Source organism: Dipodomys spectabilis, unplaced genomic scaffold (assembly GCF_019054845.1).
Source record: "Dipodomys spectabilis isolate Male_0828 unplaced genomic scaffold, ASM1905484v1 ptg000108l, whole genome shotgun sequence".
NCBI lineage: Eukaryota > Metazoa > Chordata > Mammalia > Rodentia > Heteromyidae > Dipodomys > Dipodomys spectabilis.
Window position 1 is genome coordinate 5,785,886 of NW_024870785.1, and position 25,291 is coordinate 5,811,176.

At 42.0% G+C, this 25,291-nt stretch overlaps 1 protein-coding gene across 1 annotated transcript in view; it reads right to left on the reverse strand.

The window, feature by feature from the left end:
* Positions 1-22,912, reverse strand: part of Ubr1 (ubiquitin protein ligase E3 component n-recognin 1) — a 94,042-nt gene extending 71,130 nt beyond the window's left edge. Inside the window, exons 1-5 of the mRNA XM_042687529.1 lie at positions 22,728-22,912; positions 9,361-9,617; positions 6,952-7,030; positions 2,609-2,719; positions 839-969 (exon numbers count right to left, since the gene is read on the reverse strand). Of these exons, the coding sequence (XP_042543463.1) occupies positions 839-969; positions 2,609-2,719; positions 6,952-7,030; positions 9,361-9,617; positions 22,728-22,808 (659 nt within the window). The 5' untranslated portion in view covers positions 22,809-22,912. The remainder of the gene's footprint in view (positions 1-838; positions 970-2,608; positions 2,720-6,951; positions 7,031-9,360; positions 9,618-22,727) is intronic.
* Positions 22,913-25,291: the final 2,379 nt, after the last annotated feature.

Sequence of the window (25,291 nt, forward strand, 5' to 3'; positions counted from 1 at the left end):
CCTCTTAATCCTATTGAGAAGATGATGCCTTTTTCACCTCTAAAAAGAGCACAATTCAGTAGTGAAAATAGCTGCCATGGGCTTTACATATATAATCAGCCTGAAGTCATTTATGACTTTTCTGTTGATCTCCTAACTTTACAGACATTTTCTCAGACTTCTAGAGTGTAGGAAATAGGCTCAGAGGGGTTAAACTTCTTTGATAAGCAGTGACAGAGAATAGCTCTCAGACCCATAGATCCAAAAACCAGTACCACCTACTTAACACAATGATATTCAAACAAGTGTCCTGTTTTGGGCAGGCAGATGGCTCAGATTAAGTTCACCAATACAAAATTTCTAAAAAGATTTCTATCACCTTTTCCTTGTTTTTCCTCTAGTTTTTCATGTAAACATGTAAAAAATATTCCCAAAGCCAGGCACTGGTGACTCATGCCTGTAACCCTTATTACTCAGGAGGCTGAGATCTAAGGATTGCAGTTCAAAGCCAGCCCAGGCAGAAAAGTCCCAATGAGGTTCTTATCTCCAATTAACCATTCAAAAACCAGAAGTGGTGCTGTGGCTCAAAGTGGTAGAACACTAGCCTTGAGCAAAAGAGCTCAGGGACAGTGCCCAAGCCCTGAGTTCAAACCCCCTCAAAACGAAAAAAAACAAAACACATATATATATGTATATATATATGCACATATATATATGCATACATATATATTCCCAAGAGAAGCTCCAAAATATTTTTCATAATAATAAGCAATAAATAACAACAAAAACATAACCAACACCTACTTTGCAAAATAGATAGCCATCACTTAAGCCTAGCCCTTTCGCCCATTCTCCCCACCTTATCTGCAGTTCAGGAGGCAGTTCCTTTTCTTCTTCCCATATAGTCATTTCTACAATGTATTTTATCACTGAAGGGAATATTTTCCTGGCTTGAGCAATTACCTCTTCATTCAATGGACAACGTGGATTCTATGAGAAAGCAGAGAGAAACATACTAACCAAAATTGTATACAAACAAACAGATGAAGACAATCTTTTTTAAAAATTATTATTGTACAGGTGATGTAGGGGGGTTACAGTTATATAAGTCAGATAACAAATACATTTTTTTCTGAACAATGTCACCTCTTACCTCAGTTTTGCTCTCCCAACGCCCCTCCCTTCACAAATTGTGTAGCTCATTTTCAGCATAGTATCTAGTGAGTATCACTGTTGCATTTGTTCACCATTACTCTGTGCTCCCCCACCATCAAATGGATAAATTTATATACAAGGCAAAAGGTACAGAAATCAAAAACAGTGACAAAGGGGGAAAAAAAAAAAAAAAAAGAAGCAAAATAACCAAACCTCTTGTTTCTACTTCTTGGAGTTCATTTTGATAAATATCATTTTTTTTTTTTTTTGTCGGTTGTGGGGCTTGAACTCTGGGCCTGGGCGCTGTCCCTCAGCTCTTCAGCTCAAGGCTAGTGCTCTACCACTTGAGCCACAGCGCCACTTCCGGTTTTCTGGTGGTTTATTGGAGATAGGAGTCTCAAGGTCTCTCCTGCCCAGGCTGGCTTTGAACCGCGATCCTCAGATCTCAGCCTCCTGAGGAGCTAGGATTACAGGCATGAGCCACCAGCGCCCGGCTGATAAATATCATTTTATATGATCATATGCTCACATCTCTTGAGCCTTTATGGGTTTTGTTTTTGTTTTTTTTTTCGGGTCCGGTCGTGGGGCCTGAACTCTGGGCCTGGGCGCTTTCCATCAGCTCTTCAGCTCAAGGCTAGTGCTCTACCACTTGAGCCACAGCGCCATTTCCGGCTTTTTTCTTTTGCTTATGTGGTGCTGAGGAATCGAACCCAGGGCCCCATGCATGCAAGGCAAGCGCTCTACCACTGAGCCACCTTCCCAGCCCCTCTTGAGCCTTTATGATCCTAAGAATATCCTCCTTTAGCCTCACTGTATGAATGAAGGAAGACAATGTTATCTATTCAAAATAATCACTTGCCGGGCGCTGGTGGCTCACGCCTGTAATCCTAGCTACTCAGGAGGCTGAGATCTGAGGATCGCGGTTCAAAGCCAGCCCGGGCAGGAGAGACAGTGAGACTCCTATCTCCAATAAACTACCAGAAAAAACCGGAAGTGGCGCTGTAGCTCAAGTGGTAGAGCGCTCGCCTTGAGCTGAAGAGCTTAGGGACAACGCCCAGGCCCAGAGTTCAAGCCCCACGACCGACAAAAAAAAAAAAATCACTTTGCCCAGTGTGGTAATGTCTGCCCGTAATCCTCAAGTTTTCTGCAAGTAAAAGATATCAATTTAACCTACTTTATTTATATATTCATATACTTATTGCTTCTCTTTGTTGTTTCAGGCTTATACATATTCTTATCAAGAAGAATAAACAGTGTATTTATTATTCGATTCATTTGATTGCTTAACAAGTATCCTGAATTTAGTTTTTGTGAATTCATTCCCTCTTTAGAGAGAACTTACCAAATCTTTATATTCTTTGGAGTAGAAAAAAAGCTTACTTACATTTAAATATTGGAACAAAATACTAGAATTCTAAAAAGAAATCATAACTGTTTAATCTTATCTAATTTCAGTAAGTTTAAGCATTCCTACCTCTTTTGTAATACTTGCTCTTCCAGGCTCATGACTTAAGCAAAAAGGGCCAGTTTTCCACGCCTCTGTGTCTCCACAGTCACAAAACCCTCCTCCAGTAGAAGTATGCATCTGACAAATGAAAAATGGGTTTGTTATAATACCAAAATATATTATAAATCAAGGAGGAATAATAAAGATGACTCAAATAAGTTCTCACTAATAATTCAACTTTCATTGTGTTTTTATGAAATCTCATATCATTGAAGAAATAATTTCTTTAATGTAATAGAAACTAGATGTAACAAAAACCATTTTAATCAGTTGCCTAAAACATATACCCTGTAATACTAGCTATTCGGGAGGGCTGAGATCTAGAAGATAGTAGTTTGAAGTCAGCCAGGACAAAAATTCCAAGAGACAGGCATCAAGTCTGAGCAAGCAAAGCCAAGCAAGCTTGAGGTTCTGAGTTCAAATCCCAGTACATCACTAAAGAATAAATTAAACATATAATTAAGCTGTGGATAAATTGAATAGAAATGTAAATTGAAAGAATAAGAGTTAAAAAGACAAATTAAGTGTGGGAACAAATGTAACCAGGTTCCCATAGGTCTGGGGGTGTGGCTCAAATAGTAGAGCATCCATCTAGCAAGACTGAGGCCCTGAGTTCAAACTTAAGAACCACAAAAAACAAAAACATGAAAAGAACATCCCCAAATTCTTCTAATGGGAATATAAATTGGTAAGCAATTCAAGAAAAGAACCCTGAAGTGACATTGTTAACAGTTAACAGATCTTTACTATGCTTAGGTCTGTGTGCTCTACTATACATTCCCAGCCCTGCAGTTGCTGTTTTGGGGATGTAGTTCAGTAGCAAGGTTGCTTGCCTAGAAAGTGCAACACCCTGGGTTCGATCTCCAGAATCAAAAGAGAAGAGACTAAAAAGAAAAGAAAAAGCCGGTGCTGGTACCTCACACTTGTAATTCCAGCCAATCAAGAGGCTGATATATGAGGATTTTGGTTCAAAGCCAGCATAGGCAATAAGAGTCTTGAAGACTTTTATCTCCAATTAACCATCATAAAACTAGAAGTGGGGCTGTGGGCTCAAAATGCTAAGGTACTATCCTTGAGAAAAAGAGCTCAGGGACAGAGCCCACGCCCAGAGTTCAAGCCCCACAACTAACAACAACAAAAAAGAAACTGTAATTCTTATTTATATTTTTCTTCATTCCCTAAATCTTCAAAAGGTAGTCTCCAGTTTAATATCTAGTAATTCTTTACTTATTTATGTATTTAGCCTTGTACATGCCAGGCAAATGCTCTACCACTAAACAACCTCAACCGTGTGTGTGTGTGTGTGTGTGAATGTTATATATTTATAAGTTTATATATATCGTACATTATGTGTGTGTGTGTGTGTGTATATATATATATATATTGTGTGTGTGTGAATGTTATATATTTATATATAAGTTTATATATATCGTACATTATGTGTGTGTGTGTGTGTGTGTGTGTGTGTATATATATATATAGTGTATGTGTGTGTGTGTACATATATAGTGTGTGTGTGTGTGTGTGCGCGCGCACGCGTGCGCGAGTACGCGCTGGTCAAGGGGCCTGAACTCTGGGCCTGGGCGCTGTCCCTCAGATCTTCAGCTCAAGGCCAGCGCTCTACCACTTGAGCCACAGCGCCACTTCCAGCTTTTTCTGCTTATGTGGTGCTGAAGAACTGAACCCAGGACCTCAGGCATGCAAGGCAAGCACTCTACCTCTAAGCCACCTCCCAGCCCATAAATTTATATATATATTTTTATGAGTACATTTCTTTTTTTTTTTTTTTGTCAGTTGTGGGGCTTGGACTCTAGGCCTGTGCACTGTCCCTAAGCTCTTCAGCTCAAGGAGAGCACTCTACCACTTGAGCCACAGAGCCACTTCCAGTTTTCTAGTGGTTAATTGGAGATAAAAAGAGTCTCATGGAGCCGGCCACCAGTGGCTCACGTCTGTAATCCTAACTACTCAGGAGACTGAGATCTCAGGATCTCGGTTCAAACCCAGCCTGGGCAGGAAAGACCGTGAAACTCTTATCTCCAATAAACCACCAGAAAACTGGAAGTGGCGCTGTAGCTCAAATGGTAGAGCGCTAGCCTTGAGCTGAAGAGCTGAGGGACAGGGCTCAGGCCCAGAGCTCAAACCCCACCACCAACCAAAAGGAAAAAAAAAAAAAAGAGTTTCATGGACTTTCCTGCCCAGGCTGGCTTTGGACCCCAATCCTCAGATTTGAGGCTTCTGAGGAGCTAGGATTACAGGTGTGAGCCACCAGTGCCTGGTTCATACATTTCTTTTTCTTTCTGGTCCATTATGGGGCTTGAACTCAGGCCTGGGCATTGTCTCTGAGTTCCTTCACTCAAGGCTAGTGCTTTACCACTTTGAGCCACAGTACCACTTCCTCAACCCAATAATTGTTAAAGCAACCCTACTGGAAAGACGATAAACACACAGAATTGCATCCCTTAGGATAATAAAATATATATAAAAGCAGGCTGATGCTAAAATATGTCCCTAATAGTTGTTTTTATTCTTTTTTTTTTAGGGGGGGGGGGGTCCGGTCGTGGGGCCTGAACTCTGGGCCTGGGCACTGTCCCTCAGCTCTTCAGCTCAAGGCTAGCGCTCTACCACTTGAGCCCAGGGCCACTTCCGGCTTTTTTCTTTTTGCTTATGTGGTGCTGAGGAATTGAACCCAGGGCCTCATGCATGCAAGGCAAGCACTCTACCACTGAGCCATCTTCCCAGCCCATAATAGTTGTTTTTAGAATTAAATCTTAACCATCAGCTTTGCCCTTTTGGTCCTAACACTTCAACAAATGTTTACTGAAAACATCTATGCCCTAGAAACTATGACAGACACAGGAAAAGTATCTAAGACTTAATGAGATATTGGTGGGCCAGCCGCAGATAGCTCATGCCTATGGTCCTAGCTTCTCAAGAGGCCGATATCTAAAAAAAATCATGGTTCAAAGTCAGCTTGCGGAGTAAAGTTCATGAGACTCTTACCTTCAATTAACCGTCAAAAAACTGGGAAGTAGAGCAGTGGCACAAAAGTGGTAGAGTGCCAGCTTTGAGCAAAAAAGCTCAGTGACAATGCCCAGGCCCTGAATTCAAGCCTCACAACTAACAAAAATAAAAATTAAAAATTAAAAATAAAAGCAGAAAGATCCTAGTTAAAATGCACTCAGCCAGAATTTTGGTTGTATTCAATCAAGTTATATCATGATAGTGATCTTGAGTCTTCCCCCTGAATTACTCCTATCACCCCACCCTTCTTCCATTTTTTTCCCCAAATTTTAATGGATTCATTTTTTTTCATTCATAAAGTGTTTTGTTAGTATTCTAAAGAATATACACAGGGAGGGAAGGGATGGTGGGGAAAAACAAAGGAGGAGGTGAAAACGCTTGATAGGAAATGTACTCATTACCTTACTAACGTAACTGTAACCCCTCTGTACAGTATTTTTACAAGTAAAAATATATACAGGGCTGGGAAGGTGGCTCAGTGGTAGAATGCTTGCCTTGCATGCATGAGGCCCTGGGTTCGATTCCTCAGCACCACATAAGCAGAAAAAGCCAGAAGTGGCGCTGTGGCTCAAGTGGTAGAGCTCTAGCCTTGAGCAAAAGAAGCTCAGGGACAGCGCCCAGGCCCTGAGTTCAAGCACCAGGACTGGCAAAAAAAAAAAAAAAAAAAAAGTGTGTGTGTGTGTGTGTGTGTGTGTGTGTGCATATATATATATACATATATATATATATATATATGCACACACACACACAATATATATATACACACATATATATACACACACACATATATATATACACAAAAAAATATGCACAATATAGAGAAAAGTCGCAAAGTCCAACAACATAATAAGCACCCATCCTGAGAGAATGTTTGATACTTTTGAAGCACCCAATGTGACTTCTCATCTGAATTGTTCATTATCATATTTATTTTTTAGAAAGCTTCTATTAATTCAGTCTTACTCCATCAGTAATGGCTACACGTTCAGTCAGCTTTTGCACTCATGACGGGCATGCTCTCGAGCTACGTCTCTAGTCCAGCTTTTGCTGGTTAATTTTTCTGGTTGATTTTCTGCTAGGGGTGGCTTTGATCTGTTATCTGCAGATCTCCTGAGTCGCTAGAATTTTAAGTGTAAGGCACTATTGCTGGCTACATATATTTAAGTAGAGGTCTGCAATCCACCTATCAGAACTATGTAACAGGAATTCAAGCACCAGTTAAGAATTTGGATTAGATGGCTACACAACGCTTGCTATTCCAGCTATTTTTAATGGATCTACTTTCATACCTTGTATCGATGATTTTTATGAACACTATTCTGGAAGCAGTCCATACACAGTACACATGTTGGATCAATTGCACAGTCCCTGAAAAAGATCAAAAATTAGATTCTAAAAACTTAAGATGACTCCTGCTGATGGCTTGATGTGTGACTATAATGTGAATGAGTTTCCTGTATGGAGTACAGTATGAAAATGCAACAACAACAACAACAAAAAACATCCTAGCCCAGTGCTAGTGGCTCACACCTGTAATCCTAGCTACTCAGCAGGCTGAGATCTGAGGAACATGGTTCAAAGCCAGCCTGGGCAGGAAAGTCCATGACACTCTTATCTCCAACTAACTACTAGAAAACCAGAAGTGGCGCAGTGACTCAAGTGGTAGAGCACTAGCCTTGAGTGACAGAGCTCAGGGACAGTGCCAAATCCTTGAGTTCAAGCCACATGACCAACAACAACAACAACAACAACAAAAAAGCATTATCCTAATGTTTTAAACAAAGATGAGATAATTACCAACATAATTTTAGCCACATTTGAGTGTAGCTATACAGAAGTTCACTTTGTTTAAGTTATCTTTATAAAGCTGACCTTTCACCTGGCTTCAAACTGTTAAGTTACAACTGAAAATTAATTTCATGAAAATGATCCTTTTTCCATTATTGGTCATCACTTTACTCTATTGACATTTATAAGTATATTTTACAAACAGTGATCATATACTATTGGGAAAAGACAAAATTCACTGGAATACAAGTAGTAAAGGGGAAGCAATATTTATTTTACACATTAATATGTCCTGAACACCTACAATAGTGCTTGGTATAACTCATACAACGTTTTATTTAATATTTTCAGAGAAACACTAAAAACAGGGGCTAGGAAGGTGGCTCAGTGGTAGAGCGCTTGCCTTGCATGCATGAGGCCCTGGGTTCGATTCCCCAGCACCACATACATAGAAAAAGCCAGAAGTGGCGCTGTGGCTCAAGTGGTAGAACGCTCACCTTAGCTGAAGAGTTGAGGGAAAGCACCCAGACCCAGAGTTCAAGCCCCACAACCGACTCAAAAAAAAAAAAAAATAAATTTAAATTTAAAAACAATACAAATTAGTGCAAAGTAGATTAAATTCTTTAATTAAAAAAATTAAATCTTTATGTAGCTATAAAAAGGGGTTTCAATTCAACAAATCAGTTATAGGTACAATGTATCTTGATCAATGTTAATATTTAATTTTAAAATAAAATATTTTTAAGGAGTGAAGAAATGAAATCAGGAAGTTCTAAAAATGAAGTTTGGAGGAGGAGGTGAAAGTCAGTGATTAAAAAATGCCTGTCTAAGCCGGGCGCTGGTGGCTCACGCCTGTAATCCTAGCTCCTCAGGAGGCTGAGATCTGAGGATCGCGGTTCAAAGCCAGCCCGGGCAGGAGAGACCGTGAGACTCCTATCTCCAATAAACCACCAGAAAACCGGAAGTGGCGCTGTAGCTCAAGTGGTAGAGCGCTCACCTTGAGCTGAAGAGCTGAGGGACAGCGCCCAGGCCCAGAGTTCAAGCCCCACGACCAACCCCCCCAAAAAAAAGCCTGTCTAACAATTACCAGGCCCTGGGTGTAATCCCTAGCACTAACAAACAACCAAGCCAGGCGCCAGTGGCTCATGCCTGGAATCCTAGCTACTTAGGAGGCTGAGATCTGAGGACCATGGTTCAAAGCCAGCCAGGGCAGGAAAGTCCATGAGACTCTTATCTGCAATTAACCACCAGGATACCGGAAGTGGCACTGCAGCTCAAGTGGTAGAGCGCTCTCCTTCAGCTGAAGAGCTGAGGGACAGTGCCCAGGCCTAAAGTTCAAGCCCCAGAACAGACAATAAATAAATAAATAGCCAAAAAAAATTAAAAGCCTACCAGGACATAAAGATTCCTAATAATATCCTATAAAATATGAATGGCCTACTACTCTATTTCCAGCAAGTTGTCTCAAGCTCAACACTGCTGACATTTTTAGCAGAGCAGATAATTACTTGGGGTCAGATAAGAGTCTCTCTGATTTGTCTGTTCTAGCTGGCTCCAAACTGGGATCCTCAGATCGCAGCCTGCTGGGTAGTAGCTAGGTTTATAGGCAGGAGCCACAGGCACCTGGCTCCAAAGGTTTTAAATAATATGACTGTATTTTTTACACACAAAGCAAAAATCTGTCATTTAAATACTTCTGAAGAATAGTAAGGAAAAATGAAATATTGCTTAACTGAAAGTCATATATTCAAAACCAAGCTTTTTCAGCAAAAAATATACTTGAAGTGTGTACAGGATATGAGGTTAAGTAAGTAGGATTAAATCTATTATAAATAATAATAGAGAAAGAGCTACTCTATGAAATACCAGGATTGTAATTATACCCAATCCTATAAATGTCTAATGCTTACCTACAAGAATATGTTGTCTCTCCACTTTTGAAAACCTTCCCACAGAGTTGGAATGCGCCACTATGCTTTAATTTCTCTAAACAAATATCTGGATCCTCTCCAAATAAGTACCATTCTAGTGGAGTGAATATTGACATTTGCACATTCTCTTCTTGCTTTTCCAAGTCTGGGTCCATTTCAGCAAAATAAATTTCTGGCACCAATTGTGCTAAATGATGCAGGAAAGCAGTATAAAAATCAACTTGTTGATCCCACTGCTGTAAGAAAAGAAGAAAGCAATTAAGACTTTTTTTCCAGTAGTTCCCTCATAATATTTAGAGGCACAAGGGGCTGGGAAGGTGGCTGAGTGGTAGAGTGCTTGCCTTGCATGCATGAGGCCCTGGGTTCCATTCCTCAGGACCACATAACCAGCAAAGGCCAGAAGTGGCACTGTGGCTCAAGTGGTAGAGCACTAGCCTTAAGCTGAAAAGCTCAGGAACAGCACCCAGGCCTAGGGTTCAAGCCCCACAACCAACAAAAACAAACAAACAAAACCGTCTAAAAGCACAAGTAATGGCATAATTCTGCACCTTCAAGGTGATCAGCAACATACTTTATTTTTCACCAATAAAAAAGCAAAGTAAATTTGCTATAGAACACACCATTCTGTACAGTCAAATGCCATAAAATATTGTTACGTTGAAAAAGTAAGCCTTAATACAGTCTTATTTTTATTTTTAAAAAAACTAAGTTATGTATACCTCCAGAATTTCTACAGATTTTGCTGAGGGTGTTCCTTGGAAGTAGAGTACATGTTTAGTATGTGCGAGGTACTAGGTTCTAACTCCAGTACCACAAAACCACGAATCAAAACAAAAACAAAACAGCTAGGTACCCTAACTCCTAGAGCTCAGTTGCTTATCCTACTTAGCCGTATATAAACACACAAGGCTTGTAAATTTACCCTTTCTGATTTGTTCAATTTTGCACTAGCAGTTAAAAAAGGCTTTGCCTTCTCTATAATCAGTTTCCTCCAAATGAAGCCTCATAAGTAAAAACTGATTAAGCTCTTAAATAGTACTAAATATTCTTAAAGTTGCCTCTCAGCCATTATTTGCCTTATCATGAAGAACTGCTATTTTAAAACACTGCCCTATTCTTCTGATCCACTTGGACAGAATATGTGGAGTACTAACGTCTCCAAGTACCCTCTCCATGAGTCTAACAACTTGCTCTCTATCCCTTTACCCTTTATACACAAGGCCCACATAAGAGAATACTTCACCTATAGGCCCAAGATTTCTCTCCCCAGTTAATTCCAGTACATCACTTAACAAAGAAGCTATTAATTGTACTCAAAACATTGCCTAATATCATCAGTTACCTTTATTGTTTTAATTAGTTTTTTTACTCTCTGTGTGTGTGTGTGATGCTGGGGATTGAACCCAGGGCCTTGAGTACTGATTGTGGTTTGATTACTTTTAAAAGTGCGTATCTAGCCGGGCGCTGGTGGCTCAAGCCTGTAATCCTAGCTACTCAGGAAGCTGAGATCTGAGGATCAAGGTTCAAAGCCAGCCTGGGCAGGAAAGACTGTGAGACTCCTATCTCCAATAAACCACCAGGAAACCAGAAGTGGCGCTGTAGCTGAAGTGGTAGAGCGCTAGCCTTGAGCTGAAGAGCTGAGGGACAGCACTCAGGCCCAGAGTTCAAGCCCCACAACCGACACACACACACAAAAAAAGTGCGTATCTGGGCTGGGAATGTGGCTTAGTAGTAGAGTACTTGCCTGGCACACATGAAGCCCTGGGTTCAATTCCTCAGTACCACAAAAACAGAAAAAGCCAGAAGTGGTGCTGGCTCAAGTCAAAAAGAAGTTCAGGGACAGTGCCCAGGCCTTGAATTCAAGCCCCAGGACTAGCTCCTTCCCTCCCTCCCCGCCAAAAAAGTGCCTATCTAGCTTCTTCAGGCACATTGGAAGCTTCAAGGAATTAAACTTTATCAAGCCTCTGAACTGCCACAGACCTAGCACAGACACACAATACAAGCCCTTAGAAATCATGAAATGCTATGTGCTTCTTGCAAGGAGAGACAAAACCAAATTTTGACATAAAACCCTGCATAGCTTTGTTTATAGTATTCTTACAGGAGATACAGTAAAATTTAAATTCTTTCTTAAAATTGTTCCCATTATTGTCACACTCAGGAAATATATTTCAATTAAAGTTTCTCTTTTTTGTCCCCAGGTTAAAAAAAAATTACACAATATATACTTCACTAGGTACACAAATACAATATTCGCCGGGCACCAGTGGCTCACGCCTGTAATCCTAGCTACTCAGGAGGCTGAGATCTGAGGATCTGGGTTCAAAGCCAGCCCAGGCAGGAAAGTCCGTGAAACTTTATCTCCAATAAACCACCAGAAAACCAGAAGTGGCGCTATAGCTCAAGTGGTAAAGCAGTAGCTTTGAGCTGAAGAGGTGAGGGACAGTGCTCAGGCCCAGAGTTCAAGCCCCATGACCAAAAAAAAAAAAATCATTAAAGTAACTATTAGTGGTGACTAGAATAGGTTTGACTTTTAAATTTTTGTTTGGTTGTTTGCACTGTTTTCTTCTTCCATTTGCAAGAGGAATAAAATATTTTTTCTATCAGTAACCATAAAAAGGCATTCCCCCCAACATTTGGAATTAAGACTTTCATAATTGGTTGTTCTGTAAAAACAAATTCTTACAGCATTAAAATTCCCAAGCATTCCAGACATTTCCCATATCCCCATGGAGACTAAAAGACACGTTCACAACTCTGACTAAGATCATCCGGGGACATGATGCCTGTATGGGAAACATCATTTTGAAACAGGAACTTAAGTAATAGCAGATTCCTCATGTTCAAACCACAGCTTATCCTCCCTCAAGACAAATGCCAGACATCTACGGGACTTTCAGAAGCCCTGAAACGCTTATTTTTAATTTTTTGTTAAATGGCAACAAAATCTGTTGGCTCTACAAATTTCCATAGGCAGAAAACATCTCTGTTATTATAAAATCTTCTTGCAACTCTATTTGACAAACTCATAAAGCTTAAAAACAAGCAACAACCAAACTGTACTGCAACTGCTTATTTCATAGGACATTCCATTTATACAATTTATACACATCTGGTATTAGCTACAGGAGTCTATCTGAACACTTCTTGGACAACTTCTAACCCAAAAACTGCCTTCCTGTAACTTTTACCCTAGGCTACCTGAAATAATTCATTGGAATTCACTCTGTTCTTTCATCTAGGAGTCTTTCATGAAGATATCCATTTTGTCTCTCATTAATCTCTATTCTCATGATAAAATGAAAGGAAGAAATTTGACCAACTCTACTGGGCCAAATTAGGCACAGTATCTATATTACTTTCCATGTTGATTATCCTTTTTTTTTTTCCCAGTCGGTCCTGGGGCTTGAACTCTGGGCCTAGGCACTGTCCCTGAGCTTTTTTTGTTCAAGGTGAGCACTCTACCACTTAAGCCACAGGGCCACTTCTGGCTTTTTTGAGTACTTTATTGGAGATACGGACTTTCCTGCCCCTGCTGGCTTTGAACCACTATCCTTAGATCTCAGCTTTCTGAGAAGCTAGGATTACAAGAGTGAGCAACCGGTGCCCGGATTGATTATCCTCTTTAGGAACATGCACAGTATGCTTCTGAGCAGAGAAGTGTGAATATTTATGACCTCTTTGCCCTGGGCACTAAACATGCTTTAAATGAGCATATTCCTTTTTTGGAATTATAACATGATGAGGCTGTAAACAATTAAAACCTGTAGATAATATCATAGAAGGCATCCGGTCCTATAGTTGTTAAGGTTTTACTTTTATCCCAATTGAGTTTCAACTTGCTAGTTTTGATGTAATACTATTTTCATCCTATGTTTTGTTATAGCTGCCAGCCTTGTCCTGTTTATAAACATAATTTTTTTACTTACCCCCTCTATTATTCTTATAGTCCCTTCTCTTACTCACTTTTATTTTTTTCCTCTTGAGATAATGTATAAACATGCTATGAGAATTTTTCTTAATTTTCAAGGGAGGTTAAGAGTTCAGGGCCTTGTGATTGCAAAGCACTATGCCACTTGAGCCATACCTCCAACCCCCTTTGCTTTAGGCTATTTTTCAGTAGAGTCCTTCCCCCACCTCACCCCCCAGGATAGCCTCCAACTGCAATCCTCCGACCTACACCCTCCTTCTTGCTGGATCACAAAGTATGCACCATCATGCCCAGCTTGGTTCATTATTATGGGGTCTTACTAACTTCTTCGCCAGGGCTGGCTTGGAACCATCATCTTCCCAATATCTACCCTATAAGTAGCTGGAATTATGGTTGTAAAACACTACATCAAGAAAGCATCTTGTCCCTCCTAAGCTATTCTCTTCCTTTTACATCTCTGACCATAGCTCACACCCAATTTCCTAGGATCTCTTTGAAATCTTTGAATAAAGGAAATCTGCTTTCCTAAACTCTGGAGTATATATTTTTCACGTACGCTTTCTCCTGCATAGACTCTATACTTGCAAAGCAATTAGAGTTAGGAAGGTGGCTCAGTGGTGGAGTGCTTGCCTCTCATGCATGGGCCCTGGGCTCAATTCCTCAGCACTACATAAGCAGAAAAAAGCCCAAGTGGCGCTGTGGCTCAAGTGGTAGAGCGCTAGCCTTGAGCTGAAGAGCTGAGGGACAGCGCCCAGGCCCAGAGTTCAGCCACCACGACCAACCAAAAAAAAAAAAAAAAGCTATTAAAATTCCTTCTTAGGTTACAAAACAGAACATATATATATATATATATATATATATATATATATACATACTAAGAAAAGTTAATGGAAAATTTGCCAGGTGCCGGTGGCTCATGCCTGTAATCCTAGCTACTCAGGAGGCTGAGATCCGAGGATCGTGGTTCAAAGCCAGCCCAAGCAGGAAACTCCTTGAGACTCTTACCTCCAATAAACCACCAGAAAACTGGAAGTGGTGCTGTGGCTCAAGTGGTAGCGCGCTGGCCTTGAGTTGAAGAGCTCAGGGACAGTGCCCAGGCCCACCCAGAGTTCAAGCCCCATGACCGACCAAAAAACAAGAAAAAAAAAAAATTAATAGACTTTTCTTCTTGTGGTAAAAGTCATCCTAGCTTACCTATAAATGCAAAAGATTGCAAGGCACTTTAAAAGTTAACCCATAATGAACCATTAAGTGTTATAGTTCTACTCCTCTAAACAAGTCAAATAGGGAGCTGGGAATGTGGCTCAGTGGTCGAATGCTTGCCTCACATGCATGAAGCCCTGGGTTCGATTCCTCAGCACCACATAAGCAGAAAAACCTGGAAGTGGTGCTGTGGCTCAAGTGGTAGAGTGCTAGCCTTGAGCTGAAGAGCTCAGGGACAGTGCCCAGGCCCAGAGTTCAGGCCCACGACCAACAACAACAACCACAAAAAAAAAAAAAAAGTCAAATAGATCTGGTTCTGAAGCACACATTAAGTAAACTACTAGAATTATACCCAAGAAAACAACTGTAGATTCCATTTTGGTCAGGGCCTATGTCACTTTAGAGTAACAAGTATGTACTTGAAGAAGCACAATAACTTCTAGAGTCTTGCACTAATGTTTACTTAAAACAGGGTATTTCTATAAGCACTCAGACTATTTCAGGTACATTACTTTAAAAAAAAAAAAAAAGCAAACTGTATGCTAGGTATGGTAGAACATGCATGTAATCCCATCACTGGGAGGCTGAGCAGAAGGATCTAGAGTTCAAGGGCCAACCTAGGATACGGAAGGAAGGAAGGAAGGAAGGAAGGAAGGAAGGAAGGAAGGAAGGAAGGAAGGAAGGAAGGAAGGAAGGAAGGAAGGAAGGAAGGAAGGAAGGAAGGAAGGAAGGAAGGGAAGGGAAGGAAGGGAAGGAAGGAAAGGAAGGGAAGAAGGAAGGAAGGGAGGGAGGGAGGGAGAAAATTTAGCAAGCACACTACAGTGAGTTGAAACCCAAGTAACACTACACACAAAACAAAAAAGTCTGTTACAAATGTTAAAAAAACCAAACTCCTCAAGTAACTATTGTTTCTTTCATGGGAGATGTGTTAACTCAGAATATAATAGAACACACAAAGCTCACAGTATGTCCCCTGGGGCTAAAGTTTTAGTATTTTTCTCTTAAGCCACCTGAGGCAATGGTTCAAAGGAAATTATTCCACAGAGCACAGCATATAACACCTTTAGAGAGATGGATGAAGTGCCAGCAACCATCAAAGTCAGCACTTAGAATGGACAAGACACCTCTCTGGTTCATCTGTCCTTAGCTTCTTATAGGTACTAAGACTGGATCTGTCACTTTGAAGTTTTAGAACTTCTGCCAGGCGCTGGTGGCTCACGCCTGTAATCCTAGCTACTCAGGAGGCTGAGATCTGAGGATCGCGGTTCAAAGCCAGCCTGGGCAGGAGAGACCCTGAGACTCCTATCTCCAATAAACCACCAGAAAACCGGAAGTAGCGCTGTAGCTCAAGTGGTAGAGCGCTCGCCTTGAGCTGAAGAGCTGAGGGACAGCGCCCAGGCCCAGAGTTCAAGCCCCACGACCGACCAAAAAAAAAAAAAAAAGAAGTTTTAGAACTTCTACCTCTATAGATTTGGACAGTGAAAAAAACAGAATTTCTCTAACTGACCATAACAGAATGATGAAAAAACAACTCGTTGAGTATAGCTCAAGAGGTAGAGTGAAAGCTGGGCGCTGGTGGCTCATGCCTATAATCCTAGCTACTCAGGAGGCTAAGATCTGAGGATCATGGTTCAAAGCCAGCCTGGGCAGGAAAGTCTGTAAGACTCGTATCTCCAATAAACCACTAGAAAACCGGATGTGGCACTGTGGCTTAAGAGGTAAAGCGCTCGCCTTGAGCTGAAGTGCGCAGGGATAGTGTCCAAGCCTAGAGTTCAAGCCCCACCCCCCACCTCCCCAAAAAAGAGGTAGAGTGATGGTTTAAGCATGTGTAAAGCCCTGAGTTCAAGCCTCAGCACTGGGTTTTCATCACAGTTTTCCAACTCAAAAGAAGCTGTGCTCTGGCCTAAAATGATATACAAACTCAAATTTCTAAAGAAAGCTACCTCTGATGAAATTAGCATACAACTACTCACTCTTCCTTGTTTTGTTTTTGTCGTTGCTTTTTTTCTTATGATTTGAGACCAGGTCTCATTTTGCAGCACAGGTAGCTTCAACCTCATTATGTAGGCCCAACCTCTAAAATTCACAATCCTGGCAAATGCTGGAATTATAAATGTACACTACTAAGCCAGGTGCTGATACCTCCTCACACCTGTAATCCTAGCTACTCAGTAGACTGAGGTCTTAGCATCATAGTTTGAAGCCTGATGGACAGTGAAGTCCATGAGACTCTAATCTCTTATTAACCACCAAAAAGCAGGAAGTGGAGTTGTGGTTCAATTGGTAGAGCCTTGGGCAAAATACCTCAGGAACGGTGTGAGTGCTCAGCCTATGAGTGCAAGCGCCAGTACCAGTAACAAAAACAGAACCAAAAAGAAAAAAAATGAAACAAAAAAAAGAAGACAAAATTAGGGGCTGGGAAGGTGGCTCAGTGGTAGAGCGCTTGCTTTGCATGCATGAGGCCCTGGATTTGATGCCTCAGCACCACATAAGCAGAAAAAGCTGGAAGTGGTGCTGTGGCTGGAATGGTAGAGCGCTCGCCTTGAGCTGAAGAGCTGAGGGACAGTGCCCAGGCCCAGAGTTCAGGCCCCATGACTGACCAAAAAAAAAAAAACTTAACCAATAGAATGCTTAAAATGGACACATTCTATTATATATAAGTTATATTTCAATTTTTTTCTCTTCAAACTCCTATTACTTCTACCTCCAATCCATATTAGTGTACATTCATTCATTGTTTCATTTTTTGTGGGTCATAGGACCTGAACTCTAGGCCTGGGCGCTGTCCCTCAGCTCTTCAGCTCAAAGCTCAAAGCTAGCACTCTACCACTTGAGCCACAGTGCCACTTCTGACTTTTTCTGCTTATGTGGTGCTGAGGAATCAAACCCAGGGCCTCATGCATGCGAGGCAAGCACTCTACCACTGAGCCGCCTCATCAGCCCCCATTCATTCATTTTTTTATTTTTGTTGGTCACGGGGCCTGAACTCTGGGCCTGAGCACTATCCTTCAGCTCTTCAGCTCAAGGGTAGTGCTCTACCACTTGAGCCACAGTGCCACTTCCAGCTTTTCCTGTTTATTTGGTGCTGAGAAATAGAACCCAGGGCTTCATGCATGCAAGGCAAGTACTCTACCACTGAGCCACCTTCCCAGCCCTCATTCATTCATTCATTTATGTGTTCAATAAGAATTTTGAAACAATGTCATTGGTTTAACGGAATAGCTACAAAAATAAACAGTGGATCCTCTCAAAGAGTAAATGGAAGTCATTAATGATTCTAGGTAATAGCTATATGAAGTAAGTGCTACAGAAATACAGGAGATGCATGTATCCTGGTTTACCATGACAAAATGTGATGTACGTCTATGGTCTCTGTCTCTAAAATTCCTCGTTCTGACTGTAACTTTCAGTCCTTCCACTTATGTCAACAATAGGAGCAGAGTTGCCTCCCAAATTTCCTATCTGGGCTTTTCTTACCTTACTGTTTGTCTGGATTCCAAGGTAAACTGCTACCCTAATATACCTCTTCACCCCCTCCTTCCTTCCTCCATCTGCAACTTCCATCCTCCAAGCAACTCTCAATCTTACTAAATCATATATAGTGATCTCTATTCATTATCTCAGAGGACTGGGGGTATGGTTCAGTGATAGAGCATATGTTTAATAGAGCAATATCCTAAAAGCAAATGAGAAGAAAGATGAAGTTGAGATATAAGGGGCCAGACCAGATAAAAACTTAGAAGGTTTGTAATGATGCTAGAATATAGTCTAAGAACAATGGGTTAAACTGGGCACTGGTGGCTCATGCATGTAATCCTAGCTGTTCTGGAGGCTGAGATCTGAGGATCAAGGTTCAAAGCCAGCCTGGGGAGGAAAATCCTTAAAACTCCTATCTCCAAATAACCCCCCAAAACCAGAAGTGGCTCTGTGGCTCAAAGTGGTAGAGTGCTAGCTTGAGCATAAGAGGTCAGGGACAGTGCCCAGGCCATGAGTTCAAGTACTAACACAGACAAAAAAAAAGTACAATATGGCTGAGTATGGTGGCTCATACTTGTAATCCTAACTACCTGGAAGAGCCACAGTTTGAGACTAGTCTAGACAAAAAGTCACAAGATGCTAACTCAATAAAATCCTGGGCACCGTGGCACATACCTATCATCCTAGTTATTTGGGGAGCATGAACAGCAGGATTGTAGTGCAGGCAGCCTAGGCAAACTACAAGGCCCTATCTGAAAAATAACAAAATCATAAAGGGCTCAAGGTGTGCTTCAAGTGGTAGAGTACATGCCTAGTAAGCACAAGGCCCTGAATTCAAACTCCAGGACGGGGTTTGGAGGGGTGGGAAAGATAGAACACTGGCATGATTGATTTAATCTTTAAAAAGATAAAAATCTTTTACCTGTGGCTCTTGGCTAAAGAAAAAAAAAACAAAAAACAAAAAACAAACAATTAAGAGGATACTACGGGAAGGGAGGGGGGGGGCAGTGGCTCATACCTGTAAACCCCGCTACTCAGGAGGCTAAGATCTGAGGATCAAGGTTCAAAGCCAGCCTAGGAAAGTCCATGAGACTCTTATCTCCAATTAATCACAGAAAAAGCCAGAAGTGAGGCTATGGCTCAAGAGGTAGAGTGCTAGCCTTGAGCAAAAGGAGCTCAGGGACAGTGCCCTGGCCCAGAGTTCAAGTACCAGGACCAGGAAAAAAAAAGGAGGAGGAGGAGGAAGAAGAGAAAAAAAAAAGAGGATACTACAGACAACAGATGGTGGCTAGAATTACAGAGATGGAGTTGAATCCAACAGCTACTGTGGAGGTATCTTCTGAGACAAGGATAACAAAAATCAAGCTACCTTCCTTTTCCTCCAGAATCCTGGTGGCTCCTCTCAGTTCATGATGTAACCATTTTCCCAAGTGCCTAAGGCAAAAACTGGGATCCAGATATTATCTATTTCCTCCCCTCTCCCATCTAATGTCACGTCTAATACATTAGCCAATGTTCTGTACTTTATATTTCCAAATTGTCTCTCAAATTCATCCATTTCTTTCCAGTGATCCCTCAAGTGCAAGCTATGTTTGGGATTACTGTAGTAACTTCCAAATTCCTCCCCTGTTGGAAACACCTTTCAGCCAAAAAAATGTCAACTAAGCAATTGTATTTTTTATTCTTTTTTTTTGCCAGTCATGGTGCCTGAACCCTGGGCCTGGGCACTGTCCCTCAGCTCTTCAGCTCAAGGCTAGTGCTCTACCACTTTGAGCCACAGTGCCACTTCTGGCTTTTTCTGCTTATGTGGTGCTGAGGAATCGAACCCAGGGCCTCATGCATGCAAGGCAAGCACTCTACCACTGAGCCACCTTCCCAGCCCCTGTTTTTTTTTATTCTTGAGGTCAGAAGTCCTAGAGATATAAAGTTGGGGACTACACAAATAGAGATGATATTTGAAGCCATATAACTGGATGAAATCACCTAGGAATGCGTAGGCAGGTAAAAGAGCTTACATAATACCATGCCACAAGACATCTCCTGAGCTAAGACATAAGGAAGAAAATCCAAAGGAAAGCAGAAGGCCTAGCACACTACCTCAAGATCTCTAGATGCCAAATTTTTCTGTCATCATCGTGAACCCAATAAACCACTTTCCCCTCAAAACTACACCCTATGACACTGCATTACTCTTATCTCCTAGGCACCCATTTCTAGATCCATTCACACATACATATTCACTGCTCCTCAAACATCTATCCGTTCTGACAGACTCAACTATTAATGTGATACTAGTAACTTCCAAATATCTAGCTGCACTTACACATATGAGGATTTTATAATCAGCAGAGCATACTTGTGAAAATGAAGAGTCTTGGGCCCCATGCCAGATCTATGGAATCTATAATAATAATAATAATACCCAGAGTTTAAAAGGAAGTTTGACTTAAGGAAATTAGAAAGTATAACTAGGGCTATGAATCTAACACAAGCTGTAAGATTACTTAAACCTCGGCAACTGTCCTATATTAATCATTTTGTGCTCCCTGGCTCCCACAGTTGATTTAAAATACAAATTATTCTAATGAAAACACAAAAAGCTAAAGCTAAGCATGTTTTATTTAGAAGCAAAGAGAAAGTAAGTTGGGAAGCTAGTATATCCACTGGCAAAATAAAATTTAAAACAATAGTTTCCAAAGGAAAAGAAAGTAGGATGCTCTCTGGGGTCAACTAGGTAAGAATCAGACACACACTCACAAAAAAGGTATTTACAGGTTTAACAGTCACAAGTCTCAGCCACTTACATCACCCAACTTTGGACTAAAATTCTTGGACCATTGTGTCACTGTTGAGTTCCTCAGGCTAAATTACACTACCTACTTAGTACTTTGCAAAGACAAAGCCTTGACCAAATGTACGTAATCCCAGCTATTTGGAAGGCTGAGACAGGAGGATCAAGATTGCAGTACAGCCTGGAAAAAACGTGTAAGACACTCCCATCTTAACCAATAAAAACTCAGGGGCAATTGCATGAGCCTCCCATGCCAACTACACAGAAAGCATAAATATAAGGATCAGATGGGGGAAAAAATGAAAGCAGAAAGGGCTCAAGGATTGGTTCATGTGGTAGAGCACCAGCCTAGCAAGCACAAGGCCCTAAGCTCAATCTCCATCCCCAGTAGAGAGAGAGGTAGAGAGGGGGGAGGGAGGGAGAAAGGAGTGAGAAAGGGATGGAGAGAGAGAGATGCTTCTGGCTAAGACTGTATGTAGTTCAGCAAGAATGCTTGCCTAGCACATGCAAACCTTTGGGTTTGATTTCCAGCACTGCAAAAATATGTAGACTTCTTACATTTTCTTTTTTTCATCTTTTACTACTAATGAAGTGAATCTGAACTGCAATTTGAGGTGGAGAAAGACTTCATGTACTGAACTCTCTCGCATAAACCCATATCCCAACTCCATCCCTATCTAGTTTCTTTCTCAGTCTCTCCAGGCCCTATAGTTGAGACATTTCTTAGTTCACTCTAATCGAATTAAACTAATGCTTGAGTGCTGCATATTTAAATACTTAGAGACTTCATGAAGTGGTGTATACCCACACACTTTTCCAAATGCCACTAAAAAGACACACTGACAGACATCAGCCGTGATTGATAATTTACAGGGGAAGGAGGGTAGGAGGATGCACCCAGAACGTTTCTTAACATTGCTCCAGGCCTCTTATTCTCCTCAAACAGTTTTCTCCCCTTAAGCCAGCTGGCCTATCAACTCCAATTTGCTATTCTCTGCCTTGGGATGCTTTCTAAACTACAAGAGCAAAAGCAGACATTCCAGCACTAATAGTTTTGCTCCACTGCTCTACGTCCAGGAGTCCCATCTTCACATTAAAAAAAGAAAGGAAGAAGAAGAAGAAGAAGCAGCAGCAGCAGGAGGTGACAGGGTTCTCCACGGAAAGTTAGGCCTAGGGTTCTCCATATGCTATCACGAAGACCTCCATTCCTACAGGAACAGGGTTTGGACGGACAGTGGTTCACACTGACCCTGCCACAGATGCACCCTGGGCCACCAGCAGCAGCAGCAGCAGCAGCAGCAGCAGCAGCAGCAGCAGCAGCAGCAGCAGCAGCAGCAGCAGCTCCCCACCCAGCCGGTGAGCCTAGGCACACACACATTCGGGGCTGCTGCATCCTGGAGTCCTGTCACCAAGAAGTGGGGGTGGGGGGGGGTATTTAGCACTGCGTCTTTTGATTAAATAAATAAATAGACCGTTTGAAGAAAAATGGCTTTCTCCAACCTCGCTTCAGAGACCCCGGCAAACCACTTCCCCACAATTTCCCAGTTTCTTTTTTTTTTTTTTTTCTTCCTTCCCTCCCCCCTCCCCGCCCCCCTACTTCAGGACGGAGACGTGCAAAGGCCGGGGGCTTGTCCAGACTGGTGCCATGACAGCCCGCAATTCCGCAGACTCGGAACGGGGCTGACGACGAACTTTATTTCTTAATTTTCATGGTGGTGGCTGCCTTCCAGATCCAGCCACAAGACTTCTTCCACCACCCCCCACCACCACCCCCACCCCCACGCCCCCTCCCCACCGCCTCCCCACACCCCCATCCTCCTCTCCCACCCCCCCTCCGCCCCCAGAGGGAATGAAGAACCCGCACCCCCACCCCCCTCCTCCGGAACCGCGGGTGGGGAGGCACTGGAGACGGAGGACAAAAGGGACTTGCCTAGAAGCACTTACGGATGCCAGCCGCTGAGGGGTCTGGGGCACCTCGGTGCTGACTTCCATCCTCTCCTCACCGTCGGTCTCCTCGTCCGCCATCTTAAGGGAAACTAACGCCTGCAGCTGTCGACCCCTGACTGGAAGCGAGCGGAGACCTGTAGCCCGGCCCGAGAGATGACGGGCGACACTTTTACGACGGCCCCTGGAAGGCCGGGGCTTTGGCGCAGAATCCGGGAGCGACTTCCGGTTCGCTTCCCGGAAGTGGGCGTGGCGGCCTCTTCTCCTTCCTTTTCCCCCCCTCCTGGGGCGCTGAAGGTTTTTCTTTCTTTCGTTACCCCCCCCCCATGTCGTCTGTCTGTCTGTCCCCTTCCGTCCAGTCTGTCGTGCCTGGTGGCTGCGGGGTTCGGTGCCAGCGTCTGCTGCATCTTTGAGGTAAAATAAACTAGGTGTACAATGAATAAGGAATAATAATAAAAAATACACAGAATTCACACCCGTTATAAAGGAGGAGGCTGTCTGTCGGGGGCAGGCCGTTGTTGCTCTGGGGGTGCTCACGTCTGCCCACTCCACCTGCCACGGTTCTCCCAGAGAGCCGTCCCCCCCCCCCATCAAAAAGAAAAAAGATGGATAAGAAATGTACTCACTATCTTGCCCATGTAATTGTAACCCCTCTGTACAGTGTTTTCACAATAGAAAAGAAAGAAAAAACAATAAAGAATTTTAAAAAGACTCAGCCCTTCCATCTTTACTGTGGAGCTCTGGGCACTTGGCTGGCACAACCCTGTAAGAGCGCGCCATTCCCAGCGCTACGAATAGTGTGTGTATATATATGTGTGTGTGTGCATACATACATATATACATATATATGTACATATATTTATATATATGTATTATATATGCATGTACATGCATATATTATATATATATATAAAGGCATTTGCAGCCTTGGTACTCACTAGATATGTATTCAAAATCAGCTATGCAATTTGTGGGTGGGAATGGGAGGGAAAAACTGGGAGAGAGGGAGAGAAGAGGTGACATCCAAAAAGAAATGTGCTCTTTACCTGATAGACGTAACTAACCCTTCTAGACATCACCTTGATAATAGCAATTTAAAAATAAATTAAAGCCAAAGCCAGCTCACGCTTGTAATCCTAGCTACTCAGGAGGCTAAGATCTGAGGATCACAGTCCAATGCCAGCCGGGGCAAGAAAAGTCAGTGAGATTTGGCTCGGGTTAACCACTCAAAAACTGGTGTTGTGGCTCAAGTGGAAGAGTACTCGCCTTGAGCACAAAGAGGCTCAGGCACAGAGTCCAGGCCCTGAATTCAAGCCCTACAAATGACAAAAACAAAAACAAAAGTAAAAATGAGGAGGCATTTGTTGAAAGAATGTTTACATTCACATTCTGGGTTACCATGCAACACTTGAACAAGGTAAGTCAATGTGGAAAAAGAAAAAAAGAAAAATCAACATCCATTGAGAGTCGGCTGCTAGTGCCTTCCCGCTCGTCATCCTCCTACCTACTCAGGAGACTGAGATCTGAGGGATCCCTATTCAAAGCTAACTCAGGCAGGAAAAGTCTGTGAGACTTTTTATCTCCAGTTAGCCAGCAAAAGCCAGAAGTGGAGCTGCAGTTCAAGGGGTAGACCATTAGCCATGAGCAAAAAAGCTTAAACACTTGAAAGAATAAATCTGAAAGGCAAAGAAAATAAATAGTTCTAAAGGCTAGGACCAGGGTTAGACAGGTGGTCCAGACTAATAGCATCTGTGTTGTTTGAAACTATTTAAAATGAAATCATCTTAAAATTATTTTTAAAGAAAAATTTCTATAAGGCCACTTTTTCTTCAAATATTTCAACCAAAACAATACATTGGTATAATTTTTTTTTTTTTTGTCGGTTGTAGGGCTTGAACTCTGGGCCTGGGCGCTGTCCCTCAGCTCATCAGCTCATCAGCTCAAGGCTAGCACTCTACCACTTGAGCTACAGTGCCATCTCCAATACATTGGTATAAATTGAATGCAGAAACAAGAACAAATAGCTATCTTCTAATAAGGTAGCAATTTGGGAAAAGAATTTAAAAAGCTAAAATCCTGCCACACTTTTAGGAAGTCAATTTTCACTTACCATGCTTATACTAATATATTGCTTATTATTTAAAATAATAGGAATTCTTAATTTTCCATTTTAAATTCTTGAGACTTTTTTTTTTTTGCCAGTCATGGGGCCTGAACTCCGCCTGGGCGCTGTCCCTCAGCTCTTCAGCTCAAGACTAGCGCTCTACCACTTGAGCCACAGCACCACTTCTGGCTTTTTCTGCTTATGTGGTGCTGAGGAATCGAACCCAGGGCCTCATGCATGCAAGGCAAGCACTCTACCACTGAGCCACCTTCCCAGCCCTCCATTTTAATTTCTAACATAGTAAACATTGATAAAATTTACAGATACAGAAGATTTTTTTAGGTGTCCAGTTATTTTGAAGTAATCCTGAGATGATCATAACATTTGATTATCACTCTTTCAGATTTATTCTTTTTGACTTGGGAAGGTATTCAGAATATACACACACACACACACACAC